Consider the following 27,576-nt stretch of genomic DNA (forward strand, 5'->3'; position numbering starts at 1 on the left):
TTGCCTGAGTCTTCACCTGCAAGTGCTCTAGCCCCTCTGCCCAAGTAACAGAAGGCAAAGGCAGGGACTGGGAGAATGAAGAACCACCCACTGTAGGAGAAGATCATGTTTGAGACCATCTAAGGAACCTGAATATGCACAAATCCATGCAACCTGATGAGATGCAGCCATGGGTCCTGAGGGAACTGACAGATGAAGTTGCTAAGCCACTATCCATCACATTTGATAAGTCATGGCAGTCAGGTGAAGTTCCCATTGGCTGGAAAAGGGGAAACATAACCGCCATTTTTAAAAAGGGAAAAAAGGAAGACCTGGGGAACTACAGGCTGGTCAATCTCACCTCTGTGCTTGGCAAGATCATGGAGAAGATCCTCCTGGAAACTATGCTAAGGCATATGGAAAATAAGGAGGTGATTGGTGACAGCCAACATGGCTTGACTAAAGGCAAATCATGCCTGACAAATTTGGTGGCCCTTCTACAATGGAGTTACAACACTGCTGGATAAGGGAAGAGCAACTGACATAATTTACCTGGACTTGTGCAAAGCATTTGACACTATCCCGCATGACATCCTTGTCTGTAAATTATAGAGAAATGGATTTGATGGGTGGACCACTCAGTGGGTGGCATGCTGGAGAGAAGGGATGCCATCCAGAGGGACATGGACAGGCTTAAGAGGTGGGCCTGTGCAAACCTCATGAAGTTCAACCAGGCCAAGTGCAAGGTCCTGCACGTGGGTCATGACAATCCCAGGCACAAATACAGGCTGGGTGGAGAATGGCTTGAGAGCAGCCCTGAGGAGAAGGACTTGGGGGTGCTGGTGGATGAGAAACTCAACATTGAGCCGGCAATGCACGCTTGCAGCCCAGAAAGCCAACTGAATCCTGGGCTGCATCAAAATAAGTATGGCCAGCAGGTCGAGGGAGCTGATTTTGCCCCTCTAGTCCGCTCTGGTGAGACTCCACCTGGAGTACTGCGTGCAGCTCTGGGGCTCCCAGCATAAGAAGGATATGGATCTGTTGGATCGAGTCCAGAGGAGGGTCACAAAGATGATTAGAAGGCTGGAGCACCTATGCTATGAGGACAGGCTGAGAGTTCAGGCTAGAGAAAAGAAGGCTCCATGAAGACCTCATAGCAGCCTTCCAGTACTTAAAGGGGGCCTACAGGAAGGATGGGGAGGGACTCTTTACCAGGGAGTGTAATGATAGGATGAGGGGTAACGGTTTTAAACTGGAAGAGGGTAGATTTAGATTGGACATGAGGAAGAAATTCTTTACTGTGAGGTTGGTGAGGCACTGGAACAGGTTGCCCAGAGAAGCTGTGGATGCCCCATCCCTGGAAGTGTTCAAGGCCAGGCTGGATGGGTCTTTGAGCAGCCTGGTCTAGTGGGAGGTGTCCCTGCCCATGGCATGGGGGATGGAACTAGATGATCTTTAAGGTCCCGTCCAGCCCAAACCATTCTATGATTCTATGAGAAAGGAAAAGGTTAGTTTTGGCTGTGCTGTTGTTACTTGTTTCCCGATAATATTGGCAGTCAGTGTAATTTGTGCTGTGCGTGTTTGGATTTATTGCCAAGGATTTGGGGCGGTGATTTCTATTATTTTAGAAAAGATAATCTTGGATTGATTATTTTTCTTTAAATAATTCTGTTACGCAATGTTTAATTGGTTGCACATATTAATCATTGTGAGTGTCCTGCCCAAAAATGTTTCTACATCTTTGATTTTTAACACTAGTGGACACACAGAGCTTTCAGTTTCTCTTGATTTTTAAGGTTTTCTTCATTTTTTTAAACTTGTTGATGATAGAATTTAGGAAGAGTATACTTTAAACTAACTTAATGTCAGGCTATTAACACTTTCTCTAAAAAACGTCTTTTATGTTTTGAATTACAGTTTGATATACAAAAACTGCGAATCTACTGTGACCCAGAGCAAAATAATCGAGAAACAGTCTGTGAGATCCCAGGATTTGTGAGTATGGCAGATAAACTTTTGAGGACTACATGGCATTTTTTTACAGATCATTGTTTAAAGCTGACTCAATGAATTCTTAAAATAAGTAATACTGCATTGATTCAGCTGGTGCGAACAAATGCCTGTTACCTGTGCAGTGTCAAGTGACACAGAACTTGTCTGTTTTCAGCCTTAATTTTGCACAAATGTATTTTAAAAGTTTTTTTAGTTTAGATATTTGATGGTGGACATTTGACAGCACTATAGAAGAATCTCAGAATCTTCTGTTACAATTTAAGGTTCTAACCATTATTAATCAATAAAACTACTAGGTTACAGCAGTGTAAAATACTTTAAATATTACTTTTTAACTTATCTGATATACTTCTTGCTACTTGTCAGGTCATTTAATCTCTGAAAATTTTGTACGTATCCAACAAACCCATATTTTAAAATCAACTTTTCCTATCAGAAGTATCTATGCTGATGTTGGCGTTAAATATCGCATTAACTGAAAAGCTGCCAAGTTTTCATTAAGTATGTTAGGGATCAGACAAAAATAAAATCCTGTTCAGGATTTTATAATTGTGTACACAATCAGAAAGCTTATGGGGATCATTTGACCCTCTCTTTGCCCTCTTAGAGTTAATTATGCAATGAAATGTAAAACACATGCAAACAGATTTGGTAACCATTCATGACACACAGTTGGAGCCTGATTTTCAAAAACATTCGTCTCCTATCTGAAAATATAAGTAAGAGATTGTTTTATACGTAACCTGTGAATCTTCAACATCCGGATACTTTATTTCTAGTCAGACCTGCACAGACCCCCAGCTAGTCTGGTTTTCTTCTGTTTATTCCGGGCTAGTGTGTCTATTGCAATCAGCCCCCTTATTAGGGCTTTTTCAAAACTCACAGCTTTCATTTAAGTAACGAGTAGATGGAGATGGATTATTAGCTGTTCCAAAATCTGACTGTGTGTCAAGTACTAATGGGTCCGGGAACACTTTTGTAAAGGTAGTTTTAAATCCTGAAGTAATTTTGTTATTTGTTCATTTAACTGCACCACATATCTTTTTGCTCTTTATAAAATAGAAGTAGGATATGAAAAGTAAACAAATGAAAAAAAATTTTGCATAAAGAAAGCAAACACAAAAAGTCCATCATGTCTTGCCTTCTCTGCGATTTGGGAAGAAGTCCAAGCAAAAAGATAGCTTTTTGCCAATTTAGTTTCACTTGCTGTTGTCGTAAATTAAATTTGGACTTTACCTGTGAAATTCTTGACTCTTCCATAAAATAAAAATGTTGCACGATCTCCAAGGAGGAATATGTGGTTCATGGTTGTATTCTGTCAGAGTGTGGTTGTCGCAGAGCTCCTGAACTAAGCAGAGGCTGTATGTACTAATTACAGCCTGAATTCTCTTTCCTGGAGATACCTAGCTGCACAGTAATTTTAAGCTCCCTCTGTGGTGAAAGATAACCTTCTCTAGAGGTTGCCTAAGATGAAAATGGAATACAGAGGAAGCTGTCTCTCTCCACAGATGGCGTATGAAGTCTGTGGTGACTGTGTGCATTAGAAAACTCCTGTATGTGGTACAGCTAATGGTGGTTACTAAACCATTAAGACAGACAGTTTCATGGTCGGTATGCTGAAATATTTGGGGCTGGATTGTTCTGTGGTCTTGCAGATACTGGAAAACTCAATTCAATTGATAGCAGTGTCTACTGCAGTCACACAGGAAAGTGGGAAAAAGCTAGCCTTGCCTCTGTGCTGCCGTATGTTTTCCCAGATGCTGGATTCAGGCAAAGATCAGAGATTTTAGAAATATTTTGGGACGTTCTCTGACATGAATGAGTAAGCAGAGGATTTTTTTGATGAGATGTTCATCATCCTGGCAAAAGGTTTGACCCAAATCTAAACATTTAGTGTGTAAATATTTACATGGTTCAGTATTCATTCTAGTTCTGTCATTGCCTTCTAAAAATTGCTACTGGTAGATCCTGTCGAAAGACCCTTAAATGAAATGAACTAAAAATTCATATGCATTGATAGAAGCTGCACATAAGTCTGAGAAATTCTAAAATTTTGAATTATAATTCCTTGACAGTTATAGCCCTAAATTTATGATTGTTTTTCGTAGTGTTTACAAATGAAAGGATTTTGCTTATTACAAATAGTACTGTACTCTTAAACTGTGTTTCTTCTCATTTCAGAATGGAGAGGTAGGCTCAATCCTAAACTGCTCAAACTCAGTTTAAGGTAGTATTTGACTTTATATAAACTTCTTATTATTCTAGGTAATATACACTTCATTTTGAAAAGTGGACAGAGGTTTGCTAAGTTTAAAAGTGCTGGATTTCCATTAATTAAACTCTAGACAATGGACAAATTAAAAATTGGTTTTCTGAAGAAACCTACTTTTATTAGAATAAATGGCCTGATTTTTTCCTCTGGTTCAATTCAATTTGCAGGGCTAGATGCTGTTGCAAAGTGAATGGGGATATGCACAGTCAGGTAGCTGCTACCTGCATCATGCTAATGGGAGCTCCTTGAAGGGGAGCTTGTTGGAAGGCTTAATATGATAGCTTCTCTAACCATCCTCGTAACTCCACTTGGTACCATTGCAAAGGAAATGTGGATTTGTGTTTTGAACGATCGTTTGACCCTGAGAAGAATTCCAATCAGAGAACATTGTAAAAAGTCTGCCTTACTTTAGAAAATATGAGTAAAATGTTGTAGAAAGTGTTTTAGATAACAAATACAAAATCTGCTTTTTTTTTTTTTTATCTTGGATTCTTAAATTTTTGCCTTTCCATAGCTCTAAGAGCTTGCTGGGTGAAAAAGAATTGTAACTTGAGCATATCGATGCGTTTAAATTTTGGGTTCCTGACCTTGGGCAAATGGATTTCATCTAGTAGCTCTCTGCTACTCTCTACAAAACTGAGGTTTTGTGTGGTCTCAATGGTGAGAAGTAAATACCTAAAAAATCCAACAACCTCTAGAGGGTGATGTAGTCTGCCAGGTTTTATTATTTACCACTGTTTGCATAGGGAGCATAGTTTGGAGGAGGTCATCTAATGGTCTTTGGACAATGGGCACCCTGGGGGCCATTACTTGTGACTTGTAGGAGTCAGTGGTAACAGCCATGCCCCACCTTTCCTCAAGTAGCTTCGTAGTTGGGACGCATGTCCAGGAGGTAGGAGACTTGGGCTTTACATTCTTTTCAGGCTTGCTACACGTGATAGCACGCCCATTGGTTGTGGTCATTATGCTATACGTAGTATTTATTAGATTCTTTTTACAAATGTTTATTAAATAATTACATAATTGATCACACTTCAAATGATGAATGTCAGTTAGTTTAGGAGAAGAGTTTTGCATGTTGTTAGATTTAAAATTATCAAAATATATGACAAAATATTTGTGAAAAAGCAAATAGAGTTTCAGATGTCAGCCCAATATCGGTACTTTCTTTTTTTTTTTTTTTTTTTTTTTTTTTTTTGAAATGATGAATTCATGCATGTAAAGTAGTTGGAGGGCAGTAGTCAGGTAAGCAGAAGATACAGCTGAACAAAGGAGTGAAAGCCAGGACCTGTGCAACCTAAGGAAAATCAGCTTTGCATAATGTTATGATACGTTTGTTGAATGCTCTTGGCATGTGTATTGATGACTGGTTTCACTCTTGGTAGTGCATGAATGGTCCTAGTGATGTAGGCTCAACACCTGCCCCCTGCATATGCCCGCCAGGAAAACAAGGACCTCCAGGCCCCAAAGTAAGTTTCCATTCTGTCTTATTGAGCCTACACGACTTTTTTTTTTTTTTTCCCCGAAATCTTATGTTGGCCAGTCATAGTGAGGCAGATTAAAAAAGTAGGGGACAAGTTCTCCTAGTTCTGGTTTTCAATGTATGAATATAGTGATTAGGATCCTCAAGGCCAGGTTTTGCTGCTGTGACTCCTAATAATACAAATGCATCTTTTAAGGACAATGCTCATGGATGTAAAATCGTATTTCCTTGCTACTTTTCAGGAAATGATCTTGTACTGTTAATTGTTTGAGAATGAAATGATTTGCTAATAAAGGTCTTTTAATGGAGAGGTTTTTTTCCTTCTTTGTTAAAGAATGGATTAGATGCCTACTGGGAGAGTTCCACCTTAGCTGTTCTCGTGACCTCCCTTCAGTGTTGGTGAAGGACTAAAATGAGAACCAGACTTGAGTCTCAGATGTCTAACATGCCAAACTCAAATCCCTAGTGTTTTGCTGTAGTACCTTTCTCAAAAACTGTGCTAAGCAAGGCTTCCAGAGTTACTAACTTGCCTTATAAGGGCAGACAAGAAAACCCCAAACAGTTTGTCTTTCATTAAGCAAATGATTAAAAAACATCTACTGTCATCATAAGGGATTAAGTCAGCTGCAGCTACCTCAAGTCAAAGGGGTTTTTGCTACAATGGTAAGGATTTCTAATCATGGAATTGGAAGCCACAAGATGGAGATCATTATTATTTCATGTAGTGGAATTTTTGTGGTCAAATTGGGCAAATCGTGTCTGACAAATTTGGTGGCCACCTATGATGGAGTTACAGAGTTGCTGGATAAGAAAAGAACAATTGACATGATCTTATCTGGACCTGTGCAATGCTCTGTGCCACGTGACAACCTTGTCTCTAAATTGGAGAGACATGGATTTGACAGAGGGACCACTCAGTGGGTAAGGACTTGGCTGAATGGTCACACTCAAACAGTTGTAGTCAATGGCTCAATGTCCAGGTGGAGACCGGTGAGGGATGGAGTTCCTCAGGAGTCAGTACTGGGACCAGTGCTGTTTAACATCTTTGTCAGTGACATGGACAATGGGATTGAGTGCACCCTCAGCAAATTTGCCGAAGACACCAAGCTGTGTGGTGTGGTCAACATGCTGGAGGGAAGGGATGCCATCCAGAGGGACATGGACAGGCTTAAGAGGTGGGCCTGTGCAAACCTCATGAAGTTCAACCAGGCCAAGTGCAAGGTCCTGCACGTGGGTCATGACAATCCCAGGCACAAATACAGGCTGGGTGGAGAATGGCTTGAGAGCAGCCCTGAGGAGAAGGTCTTGGGGGTGCTGGTGGACGAGAAACTCAACATGAGCCAGCAATGCTCACTTGCAGCCCGGAAGGCCAACTGAATCCTGGGCTGCATCAAAATAAGTATGGCCAGCAGGTCGAGGAAGGTGATTCTGCCCCTCTACTCTGCTCTGGTGAGACTCCAGCTGGAGTACTGCGTGCAGCTCTGGGGCTCCCAGAATAAGAAAGACATGGATCTATTGGAGCGAGTCCAGAGGAGGGTCACGAAGATGATCAGGAGCACCTATGCTATGAGGACAGGCTAAGAGTTCAGGCTAGAGAAGAGAAGGCTCCATGAAGACCTCATAGCAGCCTTCCAGTACTTAAAGGGGGCCTACAGGAAGGATGGGGAGGGACTCTTTACCAGGGAGTGTAAGGATAGGATGTGGGGTAACGGTTTTAAACTGGAAGAGGGTAGATTTAGATTGGACATGAGGAAGAAATTCTTTACTGTGAGGGTGGTGAGGCACTGGAACAGGTTGCCCAGAGAAGCTGTGGATGCCCCATCCCTGGAAGTGTTCAAGGCCAGGCTGGATGGGTCTTTGAGCAGCCTGGTCTAGTGGGAGGTGTCCCTGCCCATGGCAGGGGTGTGGGAACTAGATGATCTTTAAGGTCCCTTACATCCCAAAGCATGCTATGATTCTCTTATTCCTTGATTCCCAGGAAAGGGGTTACGAGATGAGTTATTTTTTGCTGTTTTATTTACTTTATTTACTTGCTGTTTTTAATTACTCCTCAATAGCAGGTATCTGGGCTTGTAGCCAGTGTTTTGTGGAATATATTAGGGTTATGGTTGCTCTGTGCTAATTTTAAAATGCTCTTTCATATCTTTTGTGTGTTAACATATTGCTTCTCCATAGGGTGACCCTGGGCAGCCCGGGAATCATGGTTATCCTGGTCAGCCTGGTCCAGATGGTAAGCCTGTGAGTACTAAAAACTTAGTCATATATTGTAAATGCATAACTAACAGGAGAAAAAACATGTAACACTGATATCATATTTTCAAATTCAGATGATTTTTTCTCCATTCTTTGAAACTGTGCATGTCACTTAATCGCTATCTGAATGTAACAGTTCTATGAATATGTTAATCGTAGTATTTTTGTTTCAAGCTAAAATATTGTAAATATGATAGCATGAGTTAGGCACCGTTGTAAAGCAGAGAATAGGCTATGGGTGCTCCTGTTGGTCTTTGCATCAGTTTTCAACAGTTACCGCCTTCTGACTTTCAGTCTTTACTGCTTAAGAGTTTTTCATTAGAAAGCACTTTAGGGCAGCTAAAATCCCGCCTATTTTGTTTTAGGGATTGCTTCTCATGTTTAAGCTTCTTTCATTTAATTTCTTTTTAGACTGCCTCAAGTAGTCCATCAGAATCTGCAGATATGCATATACATTGTTAAAAATACAGATATTTTGCAGTTCTAAACATTATGTATTAAAACATACATCATAAAAATACCTGTATTTTTCTCTTACCCTAGATTGTATTTTTTAAGCTGGCATTCCATTAGTATGGATGATAAAGACTGGAAGAAAGCAAATGAGTAATATATGTCCCTAAAGTAAAAATGACAGATTTGGCAATGGCTCATCTGGTCTTCGTGGCTAACATTTTTTTTGTAATAAATGCAAATAAATATATAAAAATAAGGTTTCAATAAAAAACATATTAGATCTCTGAATCTAATTGGATGCCTCTAAGATATTGACAGCCAAGCTTCTCTGTTGAGTAAGTTAACACCTTGCAGTTTTTGTATCCCCAGGGTGGTGGTGTGCATGTGCCTCTGGTGTGTTAAGAGAAGACAGGCCAAAAGCTGGGAGGCTTGACCACTCGTGTTTCTTTTCTAAGAATGTGGACCCTGGTGTTGCTTGCTATTCATTAGAAGCTTTGTTATTTATATTAAAAAAAAAAAAAAAAGAAAAAGGAAAAGGTAAAAGACAGGTGGGAGCATTACAAATAATTTGCTTCTGAAAAGAGGGTCATTTCTCTGCTTGGGTACCAAAAGCAGGGAAAGAAAAGTGCATGCACGTAATAGAAATTGTTAATTCATTGTAGCTTTTCATTCTTGATGTGAGGACTAAATTTTATGGTTGAGTCCTTGTAGTGTTATTCTGAAATTTCAATGGTGAAGTAGAAGAGGTGGTAATCATCATGTCTTAAAATCCACAGAAAATACAATTAGGGAGGAGTCCCAAATACAAGTGATAACAAAAATGTAAGAAGATGTCCCAAAACATTAGAAAATGTAAGTGGAAGAGCGCAGAGAAGACAAAATCATTTATGAAAGGAACATTGCATTATGGACTGGGGAACTAATAGCCTATGGGTTTGGTTGAGACTTAGAAGGGATATTAAGTTATTCTGGGCCATTTAGGTCCACACTAGGCAAACTAGAGAGACTTCACAAAAGGGCAGCAAAGGGCTGGATTGGACCTTTCAACTTCACTCTTTTAGTAATTTTTCTGTCCTGTTGAAAGATTCATGAGGATATTGTAACTAATCATAAGTCTTTCCCAAATCTGTCCTTGCTTATCAATTTTAGTACCTCTAGCATGTTATTTGTACTAAAGAGGCACTACCCACCAGCTTTGATGGATGGCTTCACAAAAACACCTAACGTTCTATTTTTGTTCAGAATTTTTAATACTAGTAATACATTTCATTTTTATGTCAGCTAAAGATGGAAACAGTGAGATTGATACTTACTTGGAAGTGTGTATGCTGTAAGGGTAGTAAATATTACCAGTTACAAAGAGAAAGCTCTGTGCTATGCATTATAAAACGTTCACATTTCTCCTATTTTGTTACTTAGTTATGTGCTGGCTTTTCCTTAGGGATAGCAACTGGTTCATTTAACTGTGGTGATTCCTTTTGGAAGCAGAGTTAGTTTGACAGGAAAAAAATAGGCACTGAAAACAAGAAATGCAATTGTTTCTAAAAATTGAAAATTCCTCAGTTTTAAAATATGGGACTTGGTATATTGAAACCTGGCCATGGTAGCCCTTTTGGCCCAGGAAGGCAGTGGGTACATGAATTTTTCAGTAGTTGCACAAGCGAAGGTCCTCATTTTTCCTGTGATATTAAAGCATTTTTATGCTTTTGCTTTTGTCTTAAACAGCTTCTGATAGCTATTATCTTCAAAGTTTTTTGGAACTAGAAATAGAGAAAACAATCTGAATTGAAATTGTCAGTGCTATAAAATGCTACATTTTGGTTCAGACAATCATGAAAATACAGGTTTTAAAATAGGAATGGGTGGGACCTGAGCTGGGGAAGTATGATCTAATCAGAAAAAATTTTCAATTGATTATTGATGGTGCTAAAGCTTCTGAAGAGTGGTCCTGTTCTCCTGTACAAAGACAGGTATACAAACCGTCTCAACCCGGAGTTGCATGAGAGGTGGTGTCCATCACAGTTTGACCATGCCAACTGCTAGAAGACTCGTTTAGATGTGGTGTTAAGGGATATGGTGTAAGGGAGAACTTTGTAGAGTGGAGCTGATGGTTGGACTCGATGATCCCAAGGGTCTTTTCCAACCTAAATGATTCTATGATTCTATGATTCCAAGTAGACTTGCAGTATGGATAAGCGTAGCAGAGCTGTCTTTAATCCAGCTAACTCTGATAATTTGAAAAATAAAGTGATATTGTGTAAGCTTTAGTGAAGCCAGAATGGACTGGATATTGGTAGGGAACTGTCAGTTTCCATTCTCTCTTTTATGAAAAATAGATTAAGACTTTATTTCTGAAGTGTCCAGTCAGCTGCAACAGTATTGTTTTAGAAACAATTTGTTATGACTTTTTCATACTTTTATTAACAGGTTTCCACTTCAATGCTATATATCTTCCCATAAGCACTGAAATTTGTAACTGTGACTCATGAAGGAGAAATAAATTCGTACTGTAGTCTTTTTGTAACTTTGCAATCTGGCAGTTGCATTTTTTTTTCCCTGCGAGTGAGTCATAATGTGCATAGATGGGCATTCTCTGAACATAAAAAAGGTTAACAAAAGTATATCAGAAAATTAGAAGAGAATCAAAAAGCCCTGCTAAAGGAGAAGTTTTACCATTTTGCTGCATTGTGGTTCATGTTACTTGAAATGCTTACAGTTAAATCCTATAGCTTTATTAACTGACTAATTTTTTTAAAAAAATCAGCTGTAGCGTTTCGCACTTGTTCTTTGTAAGGACATAATTGCAATCCTGTTAGATCATCTGCAGCATTGGCCAGTACATTACTGTTCCTTACAGTGTGAGTGCTTTCCAAGCTAGCTTTTAGCCATGAAACAATGGGAGACCCTTTAGATACACTGTGCAGGAAAACAGATTCCTCTCTCTGTCTTTTTCTTTCTGTTTTACTTATTTATTTGTTAATATGGCTTGCATGTTTTCTGTGCTGTCAGGGATTTTCCTGGTTTGAGATAACATTGCTCATATGAATCTTTTTAGCTGTATCCCCTGAAAACCTCTGAAAAGCAGGCTCTTAATTCAGACAGCACAATAGGCTTACAGGTAATTGTGTAGTCAGCGTTGTTTAATCAAATGGCTTTTGTATGAAAAGCTTTTCCTGGAAAGTCAGTCTTTTCTGTTCCCAAACACATTTTTATGTTCTTCTCTAAAGTTATTCCAGTTTGCCTATCTGGTATTCATTTTCTTGGAACAGTATAACTGGTCAACAAAATGTTTCTTCCTCTGAGAAAGGTTTTAGGCATGCATTTATATTACTGTATGTAACTGATTTTTAAAGTAAAACGTCAAAGAAAATTAGTTTATTGTTTGTGGGCTGGCTAGATTGTTATAATACTTAAAGTTAGTTTTAGTCCAGAAAAATACAAAACAATTCCCATGCATATCTTCAAAATTACCAGAAAATAATTGTTCACCTGGTATTACCCAGTAAAATTGTTTGCTGTACTATTTAGGGAAGTGAACATAAACATGACTAATTTTCAGTTGTTCTTTAATTGTTTTTTTTTAAATAGTCTTGTTTATAGGTTCTTTGTTTTTCCCTTTAATTGCCACCTCTGTTTATTTTCCATACTCCGGTACATACAGAAAAGATCAATTGAAGTAACTGGAGAAAAGCCAAAAGTGAGAAGCATAATAAGTAATGAAAAGACATTTTTTTCAATCAAAAATATCATTCGGGACCTGAAATGATTAAATCTCCTTGTCAGGAGAAATAGCACTGGTAAATAAGCACAAGGGTAAAAATAGTATTTGAATCTCAACTGGAACTCATTTTAATGGACATTATTCATCAGAAAGAAGCAGCTGGAGCAGCTGTTGGCCCTGAGAATGCTCAGCAGCCTGACTGTGCGGTCACAAAACCATTTTTTATTCCAAAGGATACTTTACGCGTAGTGGGGAAAAACTCAAGTTAAGGGGAAAAATAAATGAAGAGAGTCTATGCTGTGGTTAATATAGGTGTTAGGTTATCGGTCTGCTGAAAGAAATAAAAAAATAGACTTATTTGTCAATTTTGAACTTTCAACCATGCAGCTGGTAAATCTGGACAATTTTCCTGTATTCCATCTAGTTTCATTCATGCAAGTTTGGAACCGTTTGCCTACTGTGTCCGCAAAGAATAAGCAGTTTAAAAATAATCTGATGAGACTGACTTTACTGATACACCCAGATATGGAGTTCATAAGGTATCAAAAACCTCACATAATAAGTAATTTCTGATCACTACAATATTTTTAAAAAAAACCTACAGAACATTATTACAGCTGTACTACCTAGAGTTTGATAATGTCTGGTGACCAGCTGAGGGATGAACTTAGTATAATGGCAACGGCCAGCTATTTCAACAGTACTTTCGGAATAAAAATGGGTAATAGTTTCATGTATGTATAGGATTACCTGTGCTATTGGGTGGTTTTCATGGGGATTTAAGTTGATACAAACTCTGCAGCTACTTTTCTCAGGAAACTTCCACAGACATAGTTGATAATTCAGCTGTAAAATGCTGCTCTCAATTCCAGAAAAATACATATTCCTCAATAACACTGAGTTACAAAGATGATCAAGGGACTGGAGCACCTCTCTCATGAGGAAAGGCTGAGAGACCTGGGTCTGTTTAGCCTGGAGAAGGGAAGACTGAGAGGGGATCTCATCAATGCTTATCAATATCTAAAGTGTGGGTGTCAAGAGGATGGGTCCAGACTCTTCTCAGTGGTGGCCAGTGACAGGACAAGGGGCAACGGGCACAAACTGGAACACAGGAAATTCCATCTCAACATGAGGAAAAACGTTTTTACTTTGAGGGTGGCAGAGCACTGGAACAGGCTGCCCAGAGAGGTGGTGGAGTCTCCAACTCTGGAGATCTCAAAACCCGCCTGGACACCATCCTGTGCAACCTGCTGTAGGTGATCCTGCTTTGGCAGGGGGGTTGGACTAGATGATTTCTGAAGGTCCCTTCCAACCATTCTGTGATTCTGTGAACACTGTGACCTTGTTATTCTCAGAGGAAATATCTTTGCTCCATTCTGATTAAGACAGTCATGTAATGGCTTCACTGAGACCAACTGCTTTGAAATCAGGGTGATGCCTGATGCTGACTTGTGTTGCTTACAGCTACATATTTCAGACAAAAGACCATATGACTGTCTTCAGCAGTGGCCAAGGACAGATGATAAGGATGAACATCAAACAGCGAGCAGCAAGTTATACTCCCTTGGTACATCATCCTATCTCCCAGAAGTCTGAAGCTCAGGAACTTTTTAAGCTGGATTTATGACCTTTTATTTAATAATCTTGATGTATTTTTTTTTCCTTTGTGATATTTGAGCCCCGAACATCATGCTCAGGTAAAATATAGCCGCTCTGAGCTGTGAAAGCCTTGGCAGCTGACAGAATGGCCAATGGAAGGAAGCGTAATCAAATGGAGAAAGAATTAAACAGGCCAAAACAAAGCAAAGCAAAAAAAGGCAACAGAAAAGGCAACAAAAACTCTTTTCTGTACTTCTCCCATAATAATATTCATGTGATTACAATTCTTTGATCAGGAGTCACCCCCAAATTTATGTTGGAGGGTAAAAGCTGCATTTAGTTACATTTAAATGTAGTAAAAACCCCTACTTTTAGTTATTAGATCACAGCATTTGTGATCTAATGCTGGTTCCGCCCTTCATTTCCATGTTTTGGTATGTGTAGACAGAGGGGCTTCACTGCAGAGACAGTTCAGGTAGCCTGCAGAAGCAGGTGACATGAGAAGTCCTTCTACAGGGCCTTGCTATTTAAAAGAGGGAGGAGAGAGATGACAGTTCTTCTGACCTCCTGAGTTACCACTGCTTAAGAAAGTTGCAGAGAAAGGAGTAAGGCACAGGGTCCAGACAGACCTGGAAAGGACCACCTGACTGATCCACACGTCCAAAGGGGCAGGAAAAAGAGAAGCAGTAGGCAGATGAGTACAGGCATAGAGAAGGTTGTTTGGAGGGTGGGATGGGAAAAAAGCTCCTTGAGAAAAGGAGGAGGAAGGACCTGAGGCAAAAACATTAGATGATAAACAACTTCTTAAAGGCTAAAACACTTAATTCAAGTACCTGAAGTACTTTCTAACATTTCTGTAGGCTTGCAGGATTTTAGTTACTGATATTACCAGTGAAGGAGAAGGTCATAGCATGGCTGCAAATTTGAGCGTAGGCGTGGATACATGTCTGAATAGCTATAGATATTTCTGTCCTTTAAGGTGTAATGTATTTTATGAGAAGGATTTGAAAACTTCTCTTCCAATGCTTTAGATAATTGTGCTTTAATTGTACTAAAGATTTTCCACAGGAGACTTCCACAAAGAGCAGACCTCTCTGTCAGGATGTTTTCCTAACACCAAGTTAAATTTCTCTTTCGTAGTTGAATTCCATTATGCTTAGTTACATCACCCTAAATAGTTCTATTTACTTAGTGTTTACAGTCCTTAAATATCTTTAGACCATTACTGTTGATCCTTGGTTATTTGCTAGCCAAATTGAGCTTGTTTACTTTTCCTTTGTCTTTCCCGAGTAGTCCTGTTGTCATGCCTTTGTCATTTATGTTGTTCAGTGACTCGAAAAGCTTTTCAGTTAGGAAGTGTGCAGTGCAGTTGTCATTGCCTTATCAGTACGTCCTCTGTTTTTATTTTATATTTGTCTGATGTGATACACATATGAAAGCTGTCTGAACTTTTGTCCCTCAGGCACACAAGTGCATTGAAGATATACTTCTGAGGTTTACTCTGCTCTTGCACCTAAAAGTTCTTTGGAATTTGTACTTGTTATATGTCTTTCTTGCTCAGTTTTTTCCCTCACTCATTTTTCCAGCAAACCTCTTAATTCGCTGACGATGACGGTATCGCTAATTTGTCTGTGTCCTTTATGTAAGTTCGTTGGTCTAAGAAGTCCATTCAACTTTTTCCTTAGAATTGTATGTTATTGCCATTTTCTTTAAATTACAGAGTTAATTTTATCTGTGATTTTTTTTTAAAATACCCAGCCAATCTGGTACAAAACCAAGCATCTCAGTATCTTGCTGTTTATCACTTTGCCCTTACGGATTTTCAGGCACTAGAAATTTATCAGTAGTGTTCTCACCCATAACAAATTGAGAGGGAGTTTTTCTATGATCCTGATTTCAGTTGCACTGATGTAAAATAATGAATAAGAATATAAATGAAGTGCTGTGCAGTAGTGCTCATTGACAACATTGGTGAAACAGTGTAGGTGAGGTACAGTTTAAGACACCTACATTTAGTGTTTACAGGTGTACAGTGACACTAGGTGTCTAAATTCCCGTATTAGTCAGAAGATATTTAACTAATATACCCCAAGAGGTATGGGAATCTTATCCTGTAAGGTATTTTGTGTTGCCCATGCTGCTGCTTCAAAAGGATGAATGTCTCCCAAATATTTTGTGCCACTATTTTCTAACACTGGGTGGGTGTCTAGGGAATCTCAAAAGGCAGGAGCTGCTTATGTTTAGGCAACTGGATTCAAAACTGAGTATCAAATTCAGGGTTAGCGGTAATACTTTTCACACCATCTATTTGCCTTCTGAAAAGCTCATGAGAGAAGACCAAGTGCAAATAAAAAGAATTTTTTTTGGTGGCAAATTTAGTGCTTTCACCTTATTTGGAAGTGAACTTTCAGCCCTGAACTCGTCTGTGTTGGTTGAAAAGGGGATTTTCACTTCTGTCCCCTTTACATAAATTGTCGGCTACGGCACAGCTGTTCTTGGAGCATATGTATGTGTGTCACATACATACTCCTATTGAGGGCTTTGAGGTTAGGGAAAGAGGACTTGAGCTGATTTTAGTGCAAAAAAAATTGTAGGCATTAATATACAGATTGATGATCCATACTGCAAAAGAAGTAGTGATAAAAAGACATGCTCAGCTTTTTATGAAAGGTGGTTTTCATAATTTATAGAAGGTGGTTTTAACTCATCCAAACAATTGCTACGTTATTTGTACCAGACAGTGATTCTCATTTTTGTGACTTTCTGTGAATTTCCTTTCGAATCTTCTCAGTTCCGGCTTTCCATTAAACAAACACACTGACAATGTGTTTGATTTGCTCTGAAATCACATTACAAGATCTAGCTCTGAGCTAAATATGCAGTTTTGTAAGCTGAAAACTCTTCTGCCATCCTCCATTCATCTCGTGAATTTTGAAATTCAGTTCAGGCAGGAAATTGTCCTCCCCTGCTTCTTCCCCTACTCAGAAGGAGAAGGAAGGGAAATTGCATTTCAGAGATCTAAAATGTGAAATAAAGTTTTATTTGTATAGAATTATATCCTACAGGAAGTCATACAAACTTTTTGCTTTTTTTGGAGAAGAAATAAAACGATAAACTTTTAAAAGCAGTTTTTGGCTTGGTGAATTGTTTCAGCTACCCGGGAGGCTTATAAGCAATCTGGGAATGCTACACCATTTACCGTTAAAGCTGATTTTGCTAGAACTGCCTTGAGCACTAAAAGCTTGATAAAGGATCCATGTATGACAGAGACCTAGAATTCTGTTTACTTCTGTACTAAACATTACCAGCTGGCTCATCGGGCATTTGCTCAAATGTCTTTTGGGAAGAGGGCACAGCAAGTACTCTCTTGTATCTAACCCAGCAAATAATTTTAGCTCTGTTTATTATTCCCAGGAAACTCTGACTGATTTAAAGAAGAAATCAGATGTTGCCTTCCTTGTGTTGAAAAGGTTCTGTTCTCCTTTTTACCAGTGTGGAAGTCCCCCCATTAAATTTTGCACTAAGTTTTTAAGACTGAAACTAATTTAGAAATAGGATTATTAGTTCTTTCAGTTCAGATCCAGATCAAATTCTGGGTATTTGAAATTAGGTAGACCGTGTTATGGGATTTATCAAATTCAGTTGGAGCGGCCTGTTAAAAGGTCTGAGCCAAGTAGCCTCAGAGTTTTATAGGACAATTTCTGTTCTTGTTTTTTATGTTTTCTCAAAAAAACCCTCTTTGTAACTCATTTTGTCCGTTGGAATGACCTGTTTTTAGCGGAGCTAGGTGAAATTCCTGTTCTTCAGTTACTGTCCTCTGTTAAAGGATTCTTCTAAAACAGTTGTTAATTCTGCATAAAAACTGTCTGTCTTTGCTGTACTCATTGAATCCAATCTACCAGAACACCTCAGGCATGTATTTTGGGTTCTGTAAGTGTTCTCTTGTTCTGCCAATGTTGACTTCTAGTAATGCATTCCTGAAATTCTCTTTTCAACTCATGAATTATTTAGTATTCCTTTTCGTAGTCCCAGTCATTCAAATTATTTTTTTTGCTTGCATAGCCTGTTACATACCTTCAAGTTCATACCTAAGTGCTTAGTATTGAGAATGGAATTTTTGTTATTTAAGAGAGATTATAAAACTAGCTGCATAATGTATTAGAACATGCCTTGTTTGTTAAAGCTTACTCCTGTAACTGGAAATAAGCCTTTAAAAGCCCTGGCATTTTTCAGCTATTTTTCTTGAGAGAGAGAAACAAAAAAGTGTGTACGTATGTGGGTTAGTTTGCTTTTTTTTTTTTTCCAGTGGGGAATAAGACAATATGTTTGTTACATTCACATGTAACAATTCTAAAATAATGGATTTTAGCATAAAGTCTGGAGGCTACAAACTTCAGATGCAGAGACTAACGTTTCTGAAAACTGAAATCTAAATCTCAAATGTGTGATTGTGATAGCAGTTACTGAAATTTTTGACCTAAAATGACAGGGTTGTGACAACAGTTCTCTGGTAACCAGGAGTACTGTTTTTTCCTTAAAAAGGTGTTTGGAAATTTGTAAAAATAACTTAACGAAAAGTCACAACTTTTGGTTTCTTTTGCTTAGGGATATCAAGGATCAGCAGGAACTCCAGGTATCCCAGGAACTCCAGGGATTCAAGTAAGTTTCTGTTTCATTCATTGAGAGCTGAGGTGTGGGGAATGAAAAGGGCTCAAGGGATAGCATCAAGTCAGTGGCCATCCTAGGGTGAATCGCTTTGGAACTAACATGGCTTCCGGGTTTGTACGTAGGCTGACAATTAGACTGCAAATCTAATCATTGCTAGGTAAGGCCTGCAGGAGGAGGACTCAGCTGGGGCTTAGACATTTTCATCCTGATCTGGTAGCCAAACAGTAGAGCTCCTTCCTTTTTTCTGTGAATCAGTAACAGTGATCTGAAGCATTGCCATGGTGATTACCCACAGTTGGTTTCAGATAAGCCCAGATGGATGGAGGAGAATTCTTTCTTCATTGTATTAATTTAGCAGCCCTTACTTGGACTGGTTGGAAACCAGTGCTTTTTTACTTGTGGCATGATCCAGTCTGGCTGGAGAGTTGAGGATTTACTAATTTGTTGAATTAAATATCTGAGAGCATGCTGGGGCCAAGAGCAAGCCTGCCGCCTGGCATATGTGAAGGCTGTCTGATGGACATTTGAAAGGAAGGGGACATCTCTGGACTAGTACAGGCTGTGCGAAGTCCTTTTTTCCTGGGGTGGTCCTTGGTTAGAGCAAGTAATTCTTTTGGTGTTCCCCAGTCGTGGGTTATGATAATGTGCCATATTCATACATGCTGGGTACATTTTGTGCTTAGTTCTGCTTTTGTCACCAGTTAATGAAATGTGATCAGCCAGCTGACACATCACTCCCCGGGTCATGTTGTATTACATTTCTGTGTCTCATTCTGTATCAGATTGTATTACTATTTGAGCTGGTTTTCATTTTTTCTCTCTTAGGGACCACGTGGCTTACCAGGTATCAAGGGAGAGCCGGGGAAAGATGGTGCTAAGGTAAAAATAATAATAAAAAAAGAGTAATAGATAAAAAGATTTTACTCTTACCATTTATTATTTCTGGTTGTACAGTTAATAGTATTGGTATTTTCACATGAGGCTTCTGTGAGAATTGTTTACTAAAAAGGTAATAAGGAATAAGAATCCTAAATTTAGAATGTTACTCCAATTCTGAATCTGGTCTGCTTTATTTAATAATGTTTATATAGGCTTTAGCACTGCCAGTAACACCTTTATTGCACTTAATAATTTATATTTAGAAAGCATATCTAAATATGGGTACCTGGAGGTATGATAAAGACAATTGTCAGAACAGTTTCATTCTATCTCTTTTCACCCTTTTTCTCTTTAAGTGAACATCCAGATGAGCTAGGTAGGAATTTTTGGATGGCACTTTTTATCAGAAAACACTGACTAATTGAAACCAAAGCTTTTTGTGGAAAAATTGTAGCTGAGGTGTAGCCAGTAGCTTGGGGCTGCAGACAGATGTGGAAGCTTATATATAACTCCTTTCTGGTAATCAGGATAAACTTGAATCTGGATCTCCTGTATACACAGTGAATAAACTAGCCATTGGCTGTTGGCAAGTCTCATTGATATGTAAATATCTGTGTCCACCCTTCTCTCACACTTTTGTCCTTTGTTTAGAAAAGTTCTAAGTTCATTGTGATAAAAACGTATTTTATTTTTGGCTTATTTAAAACTTCAAAGCCTTTTTTATAAAACAAACATTTGTTTTCCAAGCAGATTTTACTGTAGAATTTCCTTCTTCTAAAGTTCCCAATATTAAAAGCAGGTCCTTAAATTCATCACTGTTCAGCAGAATTCTCAAATGCATGATTAGAGCTGGAAAATGTGTTTATGTGTTTTGTGCTTTAGGCACCTTAGTCTAATTGATCTCAGATGTTAATCTAACTGATCAGTCAGTACTGGTCCATGTGCAGAAAGTAAGATACTGATGATGAAAACCTCTATTCTCCTGGCAGGGCAGGGTTGTGACAGATAGATAGAATATTTCCTAATGCTCAGTCCAGCCTTGTTTAAAATGTGCCAAGAAATAGGGCTTCCACCACAGTTTTAGAAAACTTCTTCCATTGTAAAATATGTCTTGCCATTAGAATTTTTTTCCTGATGAATCAGCCCAAATTTTCATCTCTTAATTTCATCCCATTACTTGTAAGGTTTCTGTAGCAACTAATTTAAAACTATTTCCATTGCCAAGTGTTTTAGTTTATCCAATAACTGAATCACCACTCTGAGCAGAAATCGAAGCTCCATTCTTTTTCATTAAGAAGCAATGGATGCACGAAGTGTTTATTTCATAAGCTTTGCTGATTTTTTCAACTCCATTCCACTGTCTGTTTTCAATACTTATTTGTTGAGAGATATTTTGATAGCGTTAGCCCACAAGCTATCATTCCTGTGGTCATGTTCCTCTCTTCTGTGAATATGTGACAGACCTTTCCAAATCTGATTAGACACGATGGTTTTGATAAATACCCCTGAGACGTGTTTTCTTTTTCCCTTTGTTTTAGAACTTGAAATATTACATAAAATAGCTTTCTGAGCATAATTTACTATTCCTCCTTTATGACTGAAATATATTAAACAAATTGAAATATATTGCTTAATATAAATTTAGATATTAACAGAGGGAAAATTTTGTGATTGACCAAAAATGATTTGGTGATTGGCTCTTTGTTCTGAGTGAAGTAGATCCTGTCTACTAAAACAAGTAACTCAGCTTGTTTTTATTGTTTCAAGTCAGGTAGTGCCAAGTTATAATTTAGCTTTTTGTTGTCATTTCCCAACAGATTGTCAGATAAATATCTTCAGTACCAATAGCAAAAATTTTGGGATTCCTGCTATCTGACATCTATGAGGACAATAAAAAGAACTGATGTTAGATTTAGGGAATTTTCTTATTCTTTTGGAATTAGGAATGGATGGTAGAATTATCACAGAGATTTTCAAAGCTCTTTTCAAAGCTTTTTCCTCTTGTCAAAGCTAAATTGCTACTTTTGAACCTCTGTAAGCCTTATTGAGAGATTACAGTAAAATTTATTCTAAAAAATGTAGTGACTTTTTTATGTATTGAGTCTTGTTTAAAGATCAACAAACTCTCATCAGTCAGCATACCGATGTTATGTAGTTCATATGGCGAGATATGATGTCTTTCCACTATTTGTTGATCATTGAGAATATGAATGTTATTATAGCCTGTTACTCTTATACATATAAGAATTTAAAATGTTTGCTCTTTTAGGGTGACCGTGGGCTACCTGGTTTTCCTGGATTACATGGGATGCCAGCACCAAAGGTTGAAATTAAATATTTCTCATTACAATAGTCATGAGTTTCAGCTTGATCTATAGTTTAATTTAAAGGAAAAATAAGTTTATATAAAATATAATGTCAGTGCAATTGATGAACTACATAAAATGAATAGATATGATGCTGAAATTGAAGGAAGATACATGACATGGAACTTCACTACATACATATCAAGCAATGGGAACCGCCTGGTTTTTTTCATTTTTGTTCTGTTCTGTGGGATTCTATATTAATTACTTTGAACTTTGAGTTTACTACTACTACTTAGAACCTTCTTCATCACAAATAATGTGTCCAAAAAGAAAAGAAATTATAGAATTTTCTTGAAATCGTTCCAGTTGAGCGACAGCATTTTGAAGGGTAGTTCTGGTCTAACCCAATGAGTTTATTTCACGTGTATGTTCCCCAAAACATCATCAACCGTGTGTTTTGCTCTTCTGTGTTAATACTCAACTGAATTTACTTAGTTTTTCCAAATTTTATTTTAAACTTTTCAAATAAGGTCTTCAGAAGAATGCAGCACTTTTCGAAGAGCTGAATTTTCACTTATGTATCTCCCTGTGTTGAAGCAACCAGAAACTCAAAGTGCCTTCCATTGAAAATAGAAGCATTAAGCCAGCAGTGTTGGACATTCTGAGCTTCTCCCCTAAGACAGCTTGGAAAAGTCAAGATTTTCATTTACTGTCTTGAGCATGTTTTTTTGTATCAGATGGAGCTCTTTGCCTGCTTCATTTTATGTCTGCTATACATTCATACTTTGTGTATATATATATCTCTATATATATAACTACTTCTATTTTAAAAATTAACTTATTCACATACATTTTCTCTAGGGAGAAAGGGGTCCTAAAGGAGATCAAGGAGTGCCAGGAATATATGGAAAAAAGGCAAGTAAATTTATAATTATAAAATAAAGCAAAATATTATTAGTATCTGTGGTGGGATGACCTTGGCTGGCTGCCTGCCCCCAGCCACTCTCTCATTCCCCCTCCTCAACAGAACAGGTGGAGAAAATAAGATGGAAAAGCTTGTGGCTCCTTATCTGGACCTTATCTGTCCAGATAAGGACAGGAAGATCACCTACCAATTACTGTCATGGGAAAAACAGACTTGACTTTGGGACTCCCAACTGAAATAGGTTTGGATAGTGAGAAGCAAAGACAAAAACTAAAACACCTTCCCCTCACCCTGCTTTTTTCCAGGCTCAACTTCATTCCTTCGTGGATGGGGAATGGGGAACAGGGTGGGTGGTCAGTCCATAACAGTTCCTCTCTACTCTCCTTCCTCCTCACACTTCTCCCTTGCTCCAGCATGGGTCCTTCCCATGAGCTGCAGTCCCTCAGGATAACCTGCTCCTGCATGGGGTCTCCATGGGCTGCAGCTTCGCTACCACAGCTCCACCATGGTCCTCTCCACAGGCTGCAGGAAAATCTTTGCTCTGGTGCCTGGAGCACCACCTCCCCTCCTTCTTCACTGACCTTGGTGTCTGCAGAGTTGTTTCTGTCTCTTTTTCCCTCACTCCTTACTTCGCCTGTGTCACTGAGGCACTAAAGCGTGTTCAGAGAAGGGCAGCAAAGCTAGTGAGGCATCTGGAGAACAAGTTTATGAGGAGCAGCTGAGGGAACTGGGGTTGTTTTGCCTGGAGAAAAGGAGGCTGAGGGGAGACCTTATTGCTCTCTACAACTACCTGAAAGAAGGTAGAAGAGGTCTCTTCTCCCAAGTAACAAGCGATAGACAAGAAGAAATGGGCTCAAGTTGCACCACGTGAAGTTTAGATTGGATATTAGGAAAAATTTCTTCACCAAAAGAGTTATCCAACATTGGAATGGGCTGCCCAGGGAAGTGGTGGAATCACCATCCTTGGAGGTATTTAAAAGACGGGTAGACATGGTGCTGAGGGACGTGGTTTAGTGGTGGTTTTGGCATTATTAGGTTGATGGTTGGACTAGATGATCTTGAAAGGTCCCTTCCAACCTAGATGATTCTATGTGTTTGCCCTTCCTTAAATATATTTTCCCCTGATGTGCCCCTGCCGTGGCTGTGGGGCTCAGCCGTGCCCTACGGTGGGTTGGTCGGAGCTGGCTGGAACCGGCTGTGTCCAGCTTGGGGCAGCCCCGGCCTCTCCTCACAGAGGCCGCCCCGCAGCCGCCCCCGCCAGCACCTGGGCACCTGCACCCTGTACAGTATCATATTATATTTTTATTATAGGTGTGTTCACAGAGAATTTAATTAAATATATTTTTTGCAAATATGTCTATGCCTTTAATACAGGGTATATGAAATAATTATATTGCAAAGAAGTCTGTGCTTTTTAATACGTAGTAATGTACATATACATATAACCAAACGGCAGAGTATTTATTGGTCCAGAGTTTTAAGCAATTTGAAAGTGGGTCTGTGCTCACATTTCTATAGTTTAGAGCATATTTAGGTTTCTGTAACAGGGTAGTTAACTGACCACTGCGTGTGTTAAGAAAGAAACAGATCTGCCATACATTTTCAAAAAAAGAAATAACATATATGAATTATAGGCTAAATGTACTGAATTTGCAGCGTAAATGTTGAGCACTACTTACTTTCTGTTTGCTGTGTTTCTCAGGGTTCAAAAGGAGAGAAAGGTGATACAGGGTTTCCAGGAATGCCTGGGCGATCTGTAAGTTTTGTGAAGACAATTTGCCTTTAACGTTTGCTTGTTAATTCACTTACTGATGACTGTTAACTGTTGCCACAGGGAGATCCTGGCAGAAGCGGGAAAGATGGATTACCAGGAAGTCCTGGTTTCAAGGTATGTACAAATGTACATTCATATCTTGCCAAAGCCTTCAATAGCATTGCTCTTGGTCTAAATCTACTCAGTTTATTCTGTGGAAGGTTACCGGAAGTTAAAATAATGTGTGTTACTCAGAAATGCCAAAGTTTACTGCAGTCAGTGGGCAGACTTCATTGATTTCAGTTGGTTTGTGAGTAGGGGCAAAGCTTTTATCAAGAGTGTATTAGTGATCATCAGACATTGTTTATCCTTTGTCTCCCTTATCCTATTTGTGTTTCTCTAACTCAGTGAACCTGTTAATGAAATTTATATACAAGTATACACTGCAGAACATACCTGTTGTGTACAGGTAAGAGGGAAGTAATCTAATTACTATTACTATTATTAACTGCCAACAAGGTGGATCCAGCAGGATCCCAGGCTCACTCAGGCTGGAGCACGCTTTGGGGCATCTCCTGGACAACCTTCCTGCTCACAAATGGGACAGCACTGAATCCATACTGCTCAGCTGGGTCTTGATAACCTCCAAGGATGGAGACTGCACAACTGGGCAGCTTGTTCCATCCTTTACTGTCTTCATGGTGGAAAAAAATTTCAGCCTTACTTGCAGCAGAAAATGGCTCTATATGTCTATGTGTTGACAGCTGAATCAAGCTCTTAGTAAATATAATAAATGAAGCCTCCAAAGTAATTCAGCTGTTGACTGTTAACTGCTATAACTTCTGCGAGATCACTCATAAGTTTGCAGTCCTATTTGCTGTTTATGGGTACCCCACATGACCTGGAAGTGCCATTGCAGAAGGGCACAGGTCTCCTGTACACCTACAGTACCTGCCAGCCCGATGTGGAAGCCTTGGCTGCCCTAGAGTACCTCAGATAGCACCAGGCATTTGGGATTTGGTAACTGAATCAAGCCTCTGTTCACTGCAATGGGATCTTAGACCCCTAATGTATCTCTAGACAACTTCAGGTAAAAAAACACATGTAAGGCGTCTTAATTTGAAGTTAGAGGGGGGAGTTATCACTTACACACAACACTACAGCACTGTTACTCTAAAAATTGCCCAACTTCAATGTATAACTAAGCATCCTGCAATGCAAAAATTTATTAGGAGAACACATCTAACATAACAGCCTTTAAAAAGTCTGTATAAAATTTAACTTTTACAGTAGGTCAACTCAATATTTACTATTTAATTGTTCTCTTTGGAAGGCCTAGTGAGACTGTGCTAAAAGGTAATGGAATAACTTTATTTTATGTCAAGTTGGTGTACTGCTTTTTTTAGCTGACCTTAAGTTTACACCCTTAAAATACATTAGTAAAAGAAGTTGTAAATCTTAATTATGGAAAAAAGTATTTTCTTATTGCTTAACTTCAGCAACCAACAGCAGATTATTTCTACAATGCTGAAGGACTTTTCCATTATTTGTTACTTGGTTTAGTTTTAAATACTGTGACATTCATTTAATTTTCATCTTCAATCCCATTGATACCTGCTTACAATTTGTCGTTATTCATATGTATCTACAAGAGTATGTATCTCTGACACTTGCAAATATGTCAGGCAAAGACAATTTAACACGCATTCTTAAAACACTCAGCTAAGTTTGTGTCTATGGAGCTGTCTACATTGCAGTTAAAGTGTATGGAGGTCTAACCAGTAATTCCAGTGGAGTCTGGAGAGCAATTCAGCTCAAAGGAGGCAGACTTGTAGGTACCAGTTTAGTTGCCTACATAAAAGCATGCATCTGGTGCATGCATTAGTGTCCAAAGCATCCTAAAGGAGCTGACAAATATGACATAAGTCCTGTGGAAGGCCAGTGCCTCTCTGGAATGGGAGCAGGAACCCAGAAAAGACACCCTTGGGTATCTGAAACAGGACCAAATGTCTATGTGTGGGTAATGAAATTGAGCTATGAAATTGAGATGGCTGGTCAGCTGAATCAAGCCTCCATCAGTTGTCTTGACTAGACTTCTGTTGGCTGTGATAGGAGCTTAGTTACCTACATGAACTGATTTCAAATTAATCCTGCCTTATTTTCAATATGTGTATATACACACACACACATATATATATACAGATGCAGATACCTCTGCTAAGTTGGTGGAGAAATTCCTTCTCTGGTACTATAGAAAGTAGAAAAAAATAATTAGGTAATAGATTTTTTTCCTCTCTGGTATTTGATAACAAGGACAGGTAATAGTCGCAGCTGGTTAACGTGAAATTTTAACTGTCTCTGGTGGCCCTTTAGAGTGAAGTATTATGTTGATAAAGCATGAATTTGGAGAGTATTTCAATCTGCTTTTATATGTGTAAACAATATACAGATCATTCAGTATACTAGTTGTGTGAACCTGTGTACATTTAAACTGAAAGATGTTTTCTTGACTGTTTGCTTAATTTAATTACTGTAGTACAAATATATGACATACTCATTAGTTTTTATTCCTCTTATAATATAATAGTTAACAGAAGCCATATTCTTCATTCAAACATTTTGTCAGCTTGACTTCAACATCTGCTTGCTATAAAACATTGCTTCGTTCCGCATCTGTAATCAAATTCAGAGCAGTAACAAACAGGCTGTCTTTGAAGGAAATTTCTGCTGGAGCTTTCCTGTTTTCTTACAATATTCATACTGGGAAAGAATGTGGAAAAAAAACATGGCTTGAAACCCAGATGCTAGGCATTGTTACTTCAAGTCCAGTTTTTGTAATTTTAGGTTAATTATTAACAGATTATTTTTTGTATATATAGTAATTATTCTTTGCATTTTTTAATGTGCTTTTATTTCTGGAATTATTCTTCAAATTTTCAGAATATTTTTGGTATCATATATATTTTGAATAAGGACATGAAGATTTTATCATGTCTGGTACTGCCCTATTGTGGAGTGCCTTGAAATAGTTTTCAGACTGTTAGTTGTACTAACAATTAGATAATAGCAATTTATTACTGTTTTATGCGCTTCTTCAACCAGTAGTTGCTGTTCTGGTTCAAAAGACGATTGTCTCTATCTCATCTCTTTTTGCAAGCCGTCTGACGGCTGTCTATCGGAGGCAGCATAAGGGAATATCGGATTGACAACACTTCTTGCTGTGTTTCAAACTGTTTTTAAGACTTGTTTTTTTGATGAAGCCTTGA

The 27,576-nt window shown here is 38.6% G+C and overlaps 1 protein-coding gene across 1 annotated transcript in view; it reads left to right on the top strand.

Moving 5' to 3' along the window:
- Positions 1–27,576, top strand: part of COL21A1 (collagen type XXI alpha 1 chain) — a 118,568-nt gene that overhangs the window by 42,707 nt on the left and 48,285 nt on the right. Inside the window, exons 7-16 of the mRNA XM_063330293.1 lie at positions 1,897–1,974; positions 4,174–4,182; positions 5,650–5,733; positions 7,923–7,985; positions 18,382–18,435; positions 19,270–19,323; positions 21,593–21,646; positions 22,494–22,547; positions 24,260–24,313; positions 24,392–24,445. Coding sequence (XP_063186363.1) covers positions 1,897–1,974; positions 4,174–4,182; positions 5,650–5,733; positions 7,923–7,985; positions 18,382–18,435; positions 19,270–19,323; positions 21,593–21,646; positions 22,494–22,547; positions 24,260–24,313; positions 24,392–24,445 — 558 coding nt within the window. The remainder of the gene's footprint in view (positions 1–1,896; positions 1,975–4,173; positions 4,183–5,649; positions 5,734–7,922; positions 7,986–18,381; positions 18,436–19,269; positions 19,324–21,592; positions 21,647–22,493; positions 22,548–24,259; positions 24,314–24,391; positions 24,446–27,576) is intronic.

The sequence above is a fragment of the Chroicocephalus ridibundus genome, chromosome 3 (assembly GCF_963924245.1).
Source record: "Chroicocephalus ridibundus chromosome 3, bChrRid1.1, whole genome shotgun sequence".
Classification (NCBI taxonomy): domain Eukaryota; kingdom Metazoa; phylum Chordata; class Aves; order Charadriiformes; family Laridae; genus Chroicocephalus; species Chroicocephalus ridibundus.